The sequence below is a fragment of the Thunnus maccoyii genome, chromosome 6, assembly GCF_910596095.1.
Source record: "Thunnus maccoyii chromosome 6, fThuMac1.1, whole genome shotgun sequence".
NCBI classification, from domain to species: domain Eukaryota; kingdom Metazoa; phylum Chordata; class Actinopteri; order Scombriformes; family Scombridae; genus Thunnus; species Thunnus maccoyii.
Window position 1 is genome coordinate 23598409 of NC_056538.1, and position 11638 is coordinate 23610046.

The 11638-nt window shown below is 39.8% G+C and overlaps 1 protein-coding gene across 1 annotated transcript; it reads left to right on the plus strand.

The window, feature by feature from the left end:
• Window positions 1-3168: 3168 nt before the first annotated feature.
• Window positions 3169-11364, plus strand: LOC121898811 (solute carrier family 13 member 5-like). The gene is made up of 12 exons (XM_042414257.1): window positions 3169-3400; window positions 4502-4630; window positions 4720-4856; window positions 5117-5337; window positions 5438-5618; window positions 5705-5827; window positions 5963-6175; window positions 6301-6407; window positions 6498-6619; window positions 7162-7323; window positions 8944-9081; window positions 9760-11364. Exons 1-12 carry the CDS (start codon window positions 3302-3304, stop codon window positions 9883-9885), a joined length of 1758 nt encoding a protein of 585 aa, XP_042270191.1. The 5' UTR covers window positions 3169-3301; the 3' UTR covers window positions 9886-11364.
• The last annotated feature ends 274 nt before the right edge of the window (window positions 11365-11638 follow it).

Consider the following 11638-nt stretch of genomic DNA (forward strand, 5'->3'; position numbering starts at 1 on the left):
GTTAATGTTATGGGCTTCAGTTTTAATTATTTCTCTTTTGATTCGGATATATTAAGTGTTTTTTCTGCCAGTATACTGTTTTGTCAGTGAATTACAATACCAGGCTATTTGAGTGTCCTTTGATCAATGTGATTTATGTGAGAAAAGTGATTTATTTAACAAAAACAAGGTATGGAGTGTGGATATCAGTGGAATCAGTAGTGTAAGGTGTGCACAAGGGATGAGATAGTGTGTGGCTGTTGTAAGGTGCATTTAGGAGAAGAACTGAGGAACTGCTGCCGTCTTCACACCACTGGACTTGTGCCTGCAAGAGAGAAGAGGGAGAAGGAGTGGGAAACAAAACCAGCAAAACCAAGGACAGGGTAGGAGTAACAGGACCTTGCTCTTATAGTCTGGGAACACCAGGCCCAGGTGTCAACAGGAGGCACTAATCAAAATACTGCCCAATAGTGAGATGCAAGGCATGGAAATACAAAGACACTGCTGCATAATAACAGCAGGTGTCATCACGCTACCAAAGAAAGGGGGGGTTAGCTCTTCCAGTTCTGAAAGACTATTACAAGACAGCCTAACTGCGGCCTTTAATAGGCTGGTGTATAAAGCTAGATGGAAAGAAATTGAGCAAACAATGGGGAAAGGAATACCAGTTAATGCAATGATTGTGATCCCAAACTATCCAACCAGCTTCTAGATAACGATAACCCATGGATTATTAGTTCACTTTAGATGTGGATAAAGAGTTCCATTTGAGGAGGACAGTGGAAATTTTAAAGTGGTTTGCATATGACCCAGGATTTACACCTATTAAAGATGTCAAAAGATTTAAAGATTGGACCTTTAGATTAGAGATTATGTCAGCAAAAAAATGGGAAAGGAGAAAATGAGCTACTCCAAATATTTACAAGAGCATATGAGGAAAGACCTATACTTGAGCCTTCAGCAATTTAAGACAATATATTCGAAATTAAAATAAAGTGGGAAACAGAGGATAATCTGATAATCACACAAAAGAATTGGGAAAAGTTATTTAGACAACAGTGGAAAACAACAAGCTCTCCACCTTGGAGAGACTTTAGCTGCAAGAACGTTATTTCAGTACCCCTGCTGATTTAGCTTATAAATCAACAGTTAAAATCAATTTTCCTTAATAGAGGGTTTGCTTTTTTACCATTACAGCTCTGTTGCCAGTAATTTGGTCCAACTCCAATGCCAACATTCCCTGATATGTAGCTAACATTAGCTAGTTAGCTAACATTAGCTAGTTAGCTAACGTCGAATAGGATAGCTACCACACACACATGTTAAATGTTTTAACCACTAACTATATATCCTAACATAATATTTAGTCAACAGCTCATTGCATTAAAACTCATGAGATTTAAATGATGCTCATCAACATAATGCGACTTTCAGCTTTCATCTGCCATGTGCGGGAATCACTTCCTCCTTCCTAAGGTCAAATGAATGAAGTAGGTCTATCCACAGGCGGGGCTGGACCTTCAGGGAGGGGCTGCACCAACGTCCAACTCCGCCTTCCTGCAGGCCGCAGCCACTACCTTCTCATTACAACCGTCTCAGACTAAGTGACAGTTAGCGCTGCTCGACAGATGTCCTGGACTTGTGATTTTGATGTTATCTTTTTTTTCAGGAACTCTGTATAAGCGGGCGTTATGTTGTTGGCTGTAATCTCATTGACTTTTTGTTTCATCTCAGTGTCTTTCTTCTGAGGCTGCTCACAATTGTCTTTTAGAGCCACATTTGGTTTTTTCAAGTCCACCACTTCTTGATGACAGTAATCCAGTGACCTTTTTAGACTGTGTATTTGAACTGTGTTGTAATGGACAGCCTTATCGTTTTGTCTGCTCTTTCATTTATCTTCTCAATGACAGCTGTGATTATGGTGTTTTTTTAACTCAGTGACCCATATTTCATTGTTTGAGGTTTTTCAGGGATGTGTTTTCTCTTTTTTGTCAACTCTAACCTTCTTAGTTTGATGTTTCACAGCATAAGAGTGAATCTCTTTTATGTTTTTTGTTTTTCTTTGATAACTATAATCTCCATATCTCTCCATATACCTTCATTCAAGTTGAAGGAACTCACCTTCACCTTTTAAGTTTTCCATTGTTGGCACTTGCAATTAGCTTAATGCTAGTCAATGCTAGCTCCGCTTCTTGGCGTTCGAGGCCTCATTCATTCCTGTGAAAGCTGCTCAGTGGTGCATGAAGCCAAAAAAGTTTGACTTCTTCTGCATCTGTGGGGCCCATAGAGCAAACGCGCTAGCGACTTCTGTCGGCCAAGCTGGCTACTTCAGGCTTAGCCTTGTGGCTAACTTGAATTGGGATAAAACAGTTCCATCGTGAGGCTCTTCTAGACCTTCCAAATGTTATTGGACCGAAAGGATCAAATTCTGATGGTGAAATGAGTCATTTCGAGGAGATTGTGATGCTTAAAAAATGTATCCACTGATTTACAGGTGTCTATTCACAATGTAAGTCTAAATCTCAATAGCATCATGTGACGTAATTACACAGTTTGGCCACTATGTCAAACTGGCTTCAAAGCCTGTCGCTGTTCCTGGGAACTTGTTTTATATACATCCATGGTTTACTGGACGTACTCAACTACCCTACAATGCATTGTGTCTCTTCAGACTGCAAAATGGTGAAGATGGGCCAGGCTAAACGCTGTTGTAATTTTTGCTGGACTGTTAACATGTCACTTTATTAAGTTTTAATATTTTTTCAGGTGAGAAAGTAACCATTTAGATTCCCATTATGTGGTCAGTTTATCCAAATGACACCTGTTTGGAAATTTGCTCTGATGTTTTAGCTTATTGTTTTAAGGTCTTCGGCTGATCAACAACTGTCAATATGACTTGGAAACTGCAAGTTAAACATCAAGTGCCTCAACTATTTATTATCTTATCATAAATAATAAATAGTTGATAAAATCTTGGTGGGACGCCATACACATGGCACAACATCATGAACCAGAAATTTTTATTTGGGAGGTTTGTTAAAGAACTTTTGTTGATTCTAAGAATAATCAATCAATCGGCTCTTCTTGTTGTAATCCATAGAATATTTCTATGGCTCACAACTATATACCCTTTTTCTCTTCATTGTGATTTGTACCTCTCTTTCTCTCTCTCTCGCTTTCTCTCTCTCTCTCTGTCTCTCTCTCTCTCCTTTATTTGCTGTGGGACTCCCCTCCTCCCCCACCCTCCTCCTCCCCCTCTGAACTGAGCTTCAAAAGCGCGATCCATGGTGCAAAAGCTTCCTTTTCTCCGTTTTCCTTTAGGATGGCATTCTTCAAATATCTGCGCTCTGTTAAGAATGAGCTTATTCTCTTCTCGTCTCCTTTTCTCCTTCTTCCATTGCCTTTGGTGATCGCGACACCGGTATGTAACAGATTTGAATGAAACAATAGATTCATTTGAATTAAACTTTGCCTTCAGAGTGGCGAAATTTTGCTCTTGGTCATTTTAGCACAAGACAGTTGAAGTGTTGAATGGTGACTTTTAGTTTTTTTGCAACATATATCCTGCACCACTCAGAACTTCTTTAATTATGATTAAGTTAGTCTAATTAGGGGGGGAAATCACTTCATGTACATGCAGTTTTAATATATAAATTGACTAAATTCATCCGTAAATTCTGTGCTCCGGAAGATAATTTTTTGCCAGAAAATGCCGTTTTTAAATGAGTCTTATTTGCGCTGGATCTCTATTGCACCTGTTGATGCGGCACACAACTGCACAGCGCCCTTGGAGAAAAATGCATGAGAACTGTCCAGTGTTGCCTGAGGCTGGTGGATTTCTGTTATTTTAACTCCTTGTTGTTAACATGAAGGGTCATGTCCAGCGTGGGAACACAGAGTCAAAGGGTTCTGTCCACGTTGCCACCGCTACATGTGACATAGGGACATGCACACAGGCAACACGCATGTTATGATAAGCAGAGACTCCAATGTAAAGTAGCCATGAACAAGGACATAGGGTAGAGGTAGCCTGTGCCTACTATGAACAGAGGTGCTCTTTGGAGAGAAGAAGACTCAGACTGATAGAAGATTAAGTTTAGGATTCTTTGCTTGCTTGCAAAAAACAGAGAAAAGGGATTCTTTGAAAAGTTTTGATTTAAAGTAACCAAGGCTTTTTCTTTAAAGGTTTCAAAAGTCTTTATTACACAGGCTGCAGGGCAATAAATCATGAAAAATGAATGTCATATGATAATAATTTGAGGGATATTTATAGAGCTTAGAAGTATAATCTACATCTTTCAAATGTACAATCAGGTGACCAGAAATAATAGACTAACAAGTACACTTTGCCCTTTGAACTGTCATAACATCCCATTAAAAAATTATATAACAGTTATTGAATCTTGAGGCTGTTGTGCATTTTTTTCACACCATATGTGGCACCTTTCCATAAGGGACCTTGAACCATAAAAGAAAGTCCTTGTGTGCATTTTTCTGTATGTTTTTCCATGTTTTCATGCAGGAGGCAGAATGTGCCTATGTGATAATCCTGATGGCGGTGTACTGGTGCACAGAGGTCCTACCACTGGCTATAACAGCTCTGCTCCCAGCCCTCCTTTTCCCCTTGTTTGGCATCATGCAGTCAAAAGACGTAAGTGAAATTACAGCAGGAGTCTATCAAACTTTCTCAACTTTATCAGTCACACTTACCCTGTGTGAACTATGACCCTTCTGTTCCAGGTGTGCATGCAGTACCTAAAGGACACAAACATGTTGTTTGTGGGGGGACTGATGGTGGCAGTAGCCGTGGAACACTGGAATCTGCACAAGCGCATCGCCCTGAGGGTGCTGCTATTTGTTGGTGTGCGCCCGGCACTGTGAGTGGCTCAGTTGCACGCCTCCACAGCAGATTCTCTGTTTGGCTTGTCATATTTTATGACCTTCATGTCTGAACCATATCTAATCAACTATGATTTCAAAAACAGCTATAGATAAGAAAACTATTTTCAAGTTTTTAATTCCGTCATAAAAGTCTTTCCCTCTTTTTGTTATTGATAGTTGTAAAACACTCAAGGCCCCCTCTTCCAACCGAAGGCCACTAACAGTATATGTTTTGTTTTTTTAATCTTCCTGGCAGGTTGATGTTGGGTTTCATGGGTGTGACAGCCTTCTTGTCCATGTGGATCAGTAACACAGCTACCACAGCCATGATGGTGCCTATTGTTCAAGCAGTGTTGGAACAGCTCAACAACAGTGACGCAGAGCTACCTCAGATCCTCAGCTCAGAGGAGCAAGTCCAGACATCAGAGACGGATAGCAAACTGCCTTCACAGACAGAGAAACAGAGTGAGGGACAAGGTTAGCTGTGATCATCTTTAAGAGACAGATTTTAGTATGATGCACAGCATTTAAAAACTATGTTGCTTGTAGATCCTCTCATTCCTGTCTCTGTTTGAAGGTCCAGTGATGGTGACTTTCTTGGATGCCACAGTGGAGGCTACAAGGCATAAGGAGGCAGCCGAAAGACGGAGAATGTGTAAAGGGATGACCCTTTGTGTTTGTTATGCTGCCAGCATCGGAGGCACTGCCACGCTAACAGGGACTGGTCCCAATCTGGTGCTGAAGGGCCAGATGAGCCAGTGAGTGTTTTGTTCTTTAGTAGTATTCCATTTTTTTTAACCTTGTTCATCAAAATATTTTTATTCCCATTTGTTGTTTTCCTTAGACTCTTTCCTCAAAATGGAGATGTGATTAACTTCGCCTCCTGGTTCGGCTTCGCCTTCCCTAACATGATCCTCATGCTTACACTGGCCTGGCTTTGGCTGCAGTTTGTCTTTGTGGGATTCAAGTGAGTTTGGTGATGGTTAAAGCCTAATTATAGTGACAGAGACTTGAATCGACATCAAGAAACTTTTACCGCATCAAGAATGTGATTGAGTGCAGAGGTGACACAAAGATTTTGTTTCCCTTGTGATGCCTTTAGTTTTAAGAAGACATGGGGCTGTGGAGCAGTGAAGACAGAGAAGGAGATTGCTGCCTATAATGTGATCCGTGAGCAGCATCGTCTGCTGGGGCCCATGTCCTTTGGAGAGATCAGCGTCTTGGGTCTCTTCACTCTGCTGGTCGTGTTGTGGTTCACAAGGGATCCAGGCTTTGTGGACGGCTGGGCAACAGATATCTTCAACTCCAGAGCAGAGTTTGTATACAAAACTACATCTGATTTCCACTCAAATTAACCTATTAATCTCTTATGAATTATTTGCTTTGAAGAAACTTTCATATAAGTGTGCATGTTCACTCCCTCACCTCTTCACCTCTTAGGTACGTGACAGATGCTACCGTGGCAGTCTTCATTGCCGTCCTCCTCTTTGTTCTGCCCTCAAAACCCCCACGTTTCTGTTCATGGAGGACTCAAAGCTTTGACACAGGTGAGCCATCATTCTGCTTGAATAAATTTCATTCAGTTATATCAGAGTTGCATTGATTTAACACTGATATTGAATTTATTGGATCTGTAGCACCTCATCAAAGTGCTGGCCCAACTCCACCTCTACTCACCTGGAAAGTTGCCCAGAAGAAGTTACCATGGGGCATCGTGCTTCTTCTTGGAGGAGGTTTTGCCCTGGCCAAGGGAAGTGAAGTAAGTGGCAGTGACAGTCATAATGTTAATGGGACATTACGCCTGGGCTAAGAGCTTACACATAATGTGGTGTGAATTCTAATGTCTGTGGAGTGGGGAGTGTGGTGGTGGCTTCATGGTTATGTGTGTTTAAATCTTTTCATGAAATCAAACCCCACTTTTGTTACAATTCAATCAAGTGCCATTCCCGCACTTGATTCAAATCCTATATACAAGGGATTCACATGTAATGAGGAGCATATGTAATCCAAAGTTACTGTTTTTAATTTTATTTTATTGATATTAGCTTTACGGTTTTCTGTTTACTCTCCTAACACCAAATCAGAGCTGTGCTAAGTTATTGCTAATGCAAACCAAACATTTCCTACCGATGCTAGTTCAAATTATTCTATTCTGAATTTTATGCTTTAAATACCACTGAGTTACACTGTGTAATCATGGTAAATGAGCAAATGTTAACTCAGCTGTACAGATAAAGACTGCAGACATTTCCAGGAAAAGGTTTTACCCTGTATATGTTTATGTTATATATATCTTTTTAGGAATCAGGACTCTCGAAGTGGATGGGAGATCAAATGACACCCCTACAGAGCATCCCTCCCTGGGCAATTGCTATCGTCCTATGCCTGCTGATTGCTACCTTCACAGAGTGCACTAGTAATGTAGCCACTGCAACGCTCTTCCTACCGGTCTTAGCCTCAATGGTAAGAGTTCTTAGAGAGAAAGTGAAATGTGTTTGATGAAAGAAAGAAGCAGCATGTTAGACTGCAGGTGACAGACAATCATGTTTGGCAGTTGTGGTTCAGTGAGGTGAAGTGCCTCCTAGCGTACTGTATTTCCTCAAATAATAGATAGCAGTCAATTAAAAGCTGGGTCTCTGATAATGGCTGGGGGCGTGGCCGACATGAACAAATAAAGGCTGGCTCCAAAAACAGGCCAGGGAATAAACAATGGTGGATAAACTCCTGTTGCCTGTTATAAAATGTGCATGCCAGTTAAATATAAATAGTAGTTACCATCGATGAGCATGCTACCCCCATGCTACAGCTAAGTGGTGAACTGCCAACACATTCCGGATGGAACTCAAGTGCTAGAATTATTGTTTTGCATATCAGCCTAAGTGGATTGCTGGTAACGTTGTAACAAAAATTTAACAGAGCAAATTGAAGCAGATCAGAAAACAAGGAGGCTTTGTACTAAAATATGAGCAAATATACTTTTCAAACAGAGGGAATTAGAAATAGAGGCCTACTTCTAATATAAGCCTCCAGTAAGCACCAGTGGTACCCTCTGCAGTTGAAGTAAATAAAGGCTCCGGCCACTATTTTAGGAATTACGGTAATTTCTTTTGAACGGATCTCCCCAATTGGAGTCCAGCATTGAAACTACTCCCAGTGGAAGCCGGCCTATTTTCCCTTATTTGGTTACCCATCTAGTTGGTCATTCAGGCTGAATATGTTTGTCCCCTTCCCCGGGCCCCTCCTCCCATTAGGAACCTGCCAAACACACCAATTCAGCACAGTGCCTTGTAATGCTGCCCACCCCATTGCAGCTGAAGAATGGCATTACTGTGCATGCTAGTCAAGAGAACGCCAGAGCTGGGTTGTGAAAGACTGTGCCAAGCTCGGGTATTCAGACAGATATTTATTAAGGGCGATTCCAAGTGGCACACAAGGGTGTCCAACTCTCATTTGAAAACAGTATAGAAAGAGAAGGGAGAGACAGAAAAGAGCATCTGATCAGTTACATGCAGCTGAAAGTGGGGACATGACACTTGTGGCAGTCATGGCTTGTGGCATGTCACTTCATTTGTCATTCTGTCAATCGTTGAATATTTAGCATTTGATTTAAACAAAAAACATCAGACAATAGAAAACACTGTCATCATGGTAACCTGATATACAGCCAATAGTTTAAATAAGACTAACTATAAAGTCCCAGTCTTTTCACCCTTTGTTTATTTTGAGAACCAAAAATTACTGTGCACTTGTAAGATACTGTGCTGTGGGATATGTAATTCAGACAGAAATTCCACAGAGTAATGTTTTCTGCATCTTAGTAGTCTGCCATTATCGTTACACATGTAGTACTTTTCTATTTTAGATATCATGACTCAGCCCCAAGCTTGCAGGAATTGCATCTTAATTACACCCACCTAATGAGAGTTTTCACTCCGCACAGAATTGCACACATTTCACTCTGAGTTATGAGTCAATGATTACGGTTGCAGAAAAATAGCCAGATAGAGGAGTGGAGGCTTTTGTCATCAAGGGTGTGTTCATCCCTGTCTCAGACTGCTGATGCTCTCTGTGTGATTCTTCCAGTCCCAGTCCATTGGAATCAATCCATTATACGTCATGGTGCCTTGTACTCTGAGTGCCTCTTTCGCCTTCATGCTGCCTGTTGCTACGCCTCCAAATGCCATCGTCTTCTCTTATGGATACCTCAAGGTTGCTGACATGGTGAGTATGGCAGTGGCTTCCTGTGTTTATTCAGTAAATTATACGTTGAACATGCAAACTTTAGGGCCACTATTAGACAGCTAAATTCATGTGTTCACAGTCGCTTGTGGTTGCGACCTGAAACTGTTAAAGGAATAGTTTTGAGAAACACACCTATTACTGCTGAGTGTTAGATGAGAAGAAGATGAGAAGATTGATACCACTCTCATGTTTGTATGGTGAATGAGAAGCTACCAAAAGCAGCCACTTAGCTTAGCTTAGCATAAAGAAAAACAGCTAGCCTGGCTCTGTCAAAGGTAACAAAATCCACATACTAGCACCAAAAAGCAAAGCATAGAAACCGTCCCGTAAAACCACATCTTGTTGTTTGTACACTTTGTTTTTTGTACTGATAAAACAAATGAGATATAACATGTTAACTTTAGAGGTGCTGGTAGGTGGATTTTCTGACTTTTGGACAGCCAAACTAGCTGTTTAAATACCACTGAGTTATGAGTCAACATTTTGGGAAACATAATGTTTCCCAAAATGAATACACTGAATACACTATTACAATATAGTATTTCAACATTTGGGGAAATTAAATGTTTCCCAAATTTCAACATTTTGGGAAACATAAGGTCTCCCAAAATGTTGACACACTGTTTCAAGATCACTGCTATTCCTCTTCTCCATCAGGCCAGTACAGGAATCATCATGAACATCATTGGCATCCTTTGCATCACACTGGCCATCAACAGCTGGGGTAAGGCCATGTTTGACCTAGACTCCTTCCCTGCCTGGGCCAACGTCACCGGGGTGTGAGCCTGGTTCTGCCTTAAGAGGTGATCCACGCACACCCTGCCCTCCCTCTCCACAGGTGCCAATCTAAGACCTCTGGTCAGAGTGACAGCACAGGACGACACGGTGGACCGCCTGTGTACAAGTGCTGCTAGGATGCAAGTCTCACAAGGCTTGTTTTCATTGACAATTGAGTCTTATGCTTGTGACAGAAAGTGGTGATGAATATGACTGAGAATAGAAGAAATGGTTGGAGGGTGAAATTACTTAACTTTCTATTTACATTATACCATAATGATGTTGAAAAAGACCCCTCATGGCCAAAAAACAATATGACAGAAATCACATACTGACAGTATTCATGTCCTTAATGAAAAAGAGACCGTTATCCTCCTAGGCAGATAAAACTAGAAACACCATTCAAATCAGGTCTCATTATGAAAAAGGAAATCAAAGGAAGAGCTGTTGATAAGTATTAAGTTATTAGAAGCATTATGCATAGTCACAGGTAGCCACATTCAAATAGCAATAAGCCACACTGTATAATATAGCACTATTAAGCAGTTGTAGAACATAACTACTCAAATAATGTACGTTAGGGCATTTTTAGGTACTTGTGATTTACTTGAATAATTTAATTTATGCTACTTTAAACTTTTACTCTATTATATTTCAGAGCAAAATGTTGTACTTTCTACTTTACTGCATTTATTTGACAGCTGTAGTTATTAGTTGCGTTTAAGAGTAAGAATTTATATAGAAATCCAATGATGAGTTTGTAAAATATGATGTATTGTTGTAGATTAAACTACCCAACAGTATCTAAAGCTGTTAAAATAAGCCCCACCTCAACCAGATACAACTTAAATGTTAATACTTTAATAATAATAATAATAATTCAATAAAAGTATTACATATAATACTGACTATAATACTGTTCTTTTGCTTTTGACACATTTTTATGTCAATACTTCTGTACTTTCACTAATTCAGTGCAAGACTTTTACTTGCAAATAAAAATTGTCGTTTTGCTACTTCTACGTAAGTAAAACACCTGACGTTTTGTATGCACATTTGACAAACTAGATTCTGTTAGTTGGGTCAGCTGTTTTCACATTTAAAGATAATGGGCTAATTTGTACAGTACAGAAGAGAAATGACTCCAAATAAACATGTACTTTTGCCCCCATGCATCCAAATTGAGCCCTGCTTTGACCTACATATGAGGGGATACAGTGCTTCCAGCATCAGTTGAACTTTGAAATGTATCGTCACAGAGTAAGAAACCTATATGTGCCTTGTGCAAACATACTGACTTCTTGTACTGTAAACCCATTTTCAATATTTTAGTCAATACAGGATGTGCTGACATTGTGCAGTGTCTCACTGCAATAATGAATTCTGTCTGCAGTTGCAATAAAGTTGTATTTAAGAATCAATGTATATATTTTTTCTTCTGACTTTTGCACACGTTAAATTGGGAAAATAATAAATGAACTCTTGTTGGCCTACATGAAAAATAAAAAACTTTTTAAATGTAAGTTAGTTTTATTGTTTCTTTTTTTATTACATTGCCTCTGCATACAATAGTTTACCTACACTGGAAAAACACATCATATAATGGACCAGATATAGTATGGTCATGGTCTGCGTGCTTTTAAAATACTTAATACTTAAAATTTTAACTGCTGATTCAGTAGCAGTAAGATTTTAACTTAGCAATAAGATTAAACTTACTGTAATTTATTTTACAGTAACTTTTTACAGTAAGTTTACT

What these genes read in the sequence shown, in the direction of transcription:
- LOC121898811 (XM_042414257.1), top strand. Translation starts at nt 3,302, where the DNA reads ATGGCATTCTTCAAATATCTGCGCTCTGTTAAGAATGAGCTTATTCTC. An exon ending in TTTGTCTTTGTGGGATTCAA is followed by an intron (nt 5,828 to 5,962) that starts GTGAGTTTGGTG and finishes TGATGCCTTTAG; the next exon opens with TTTTAAGAAGACATGGGGCT. An exon ending in GACTCAAAGCTTTGACACAG is followed by an intron (nt 6,408 to 6,497) that starts GTGAGCCATCAT and finishes TTGGATCTGTAG; the next exon opens with CACCTCATCAAAGTGCTGGC.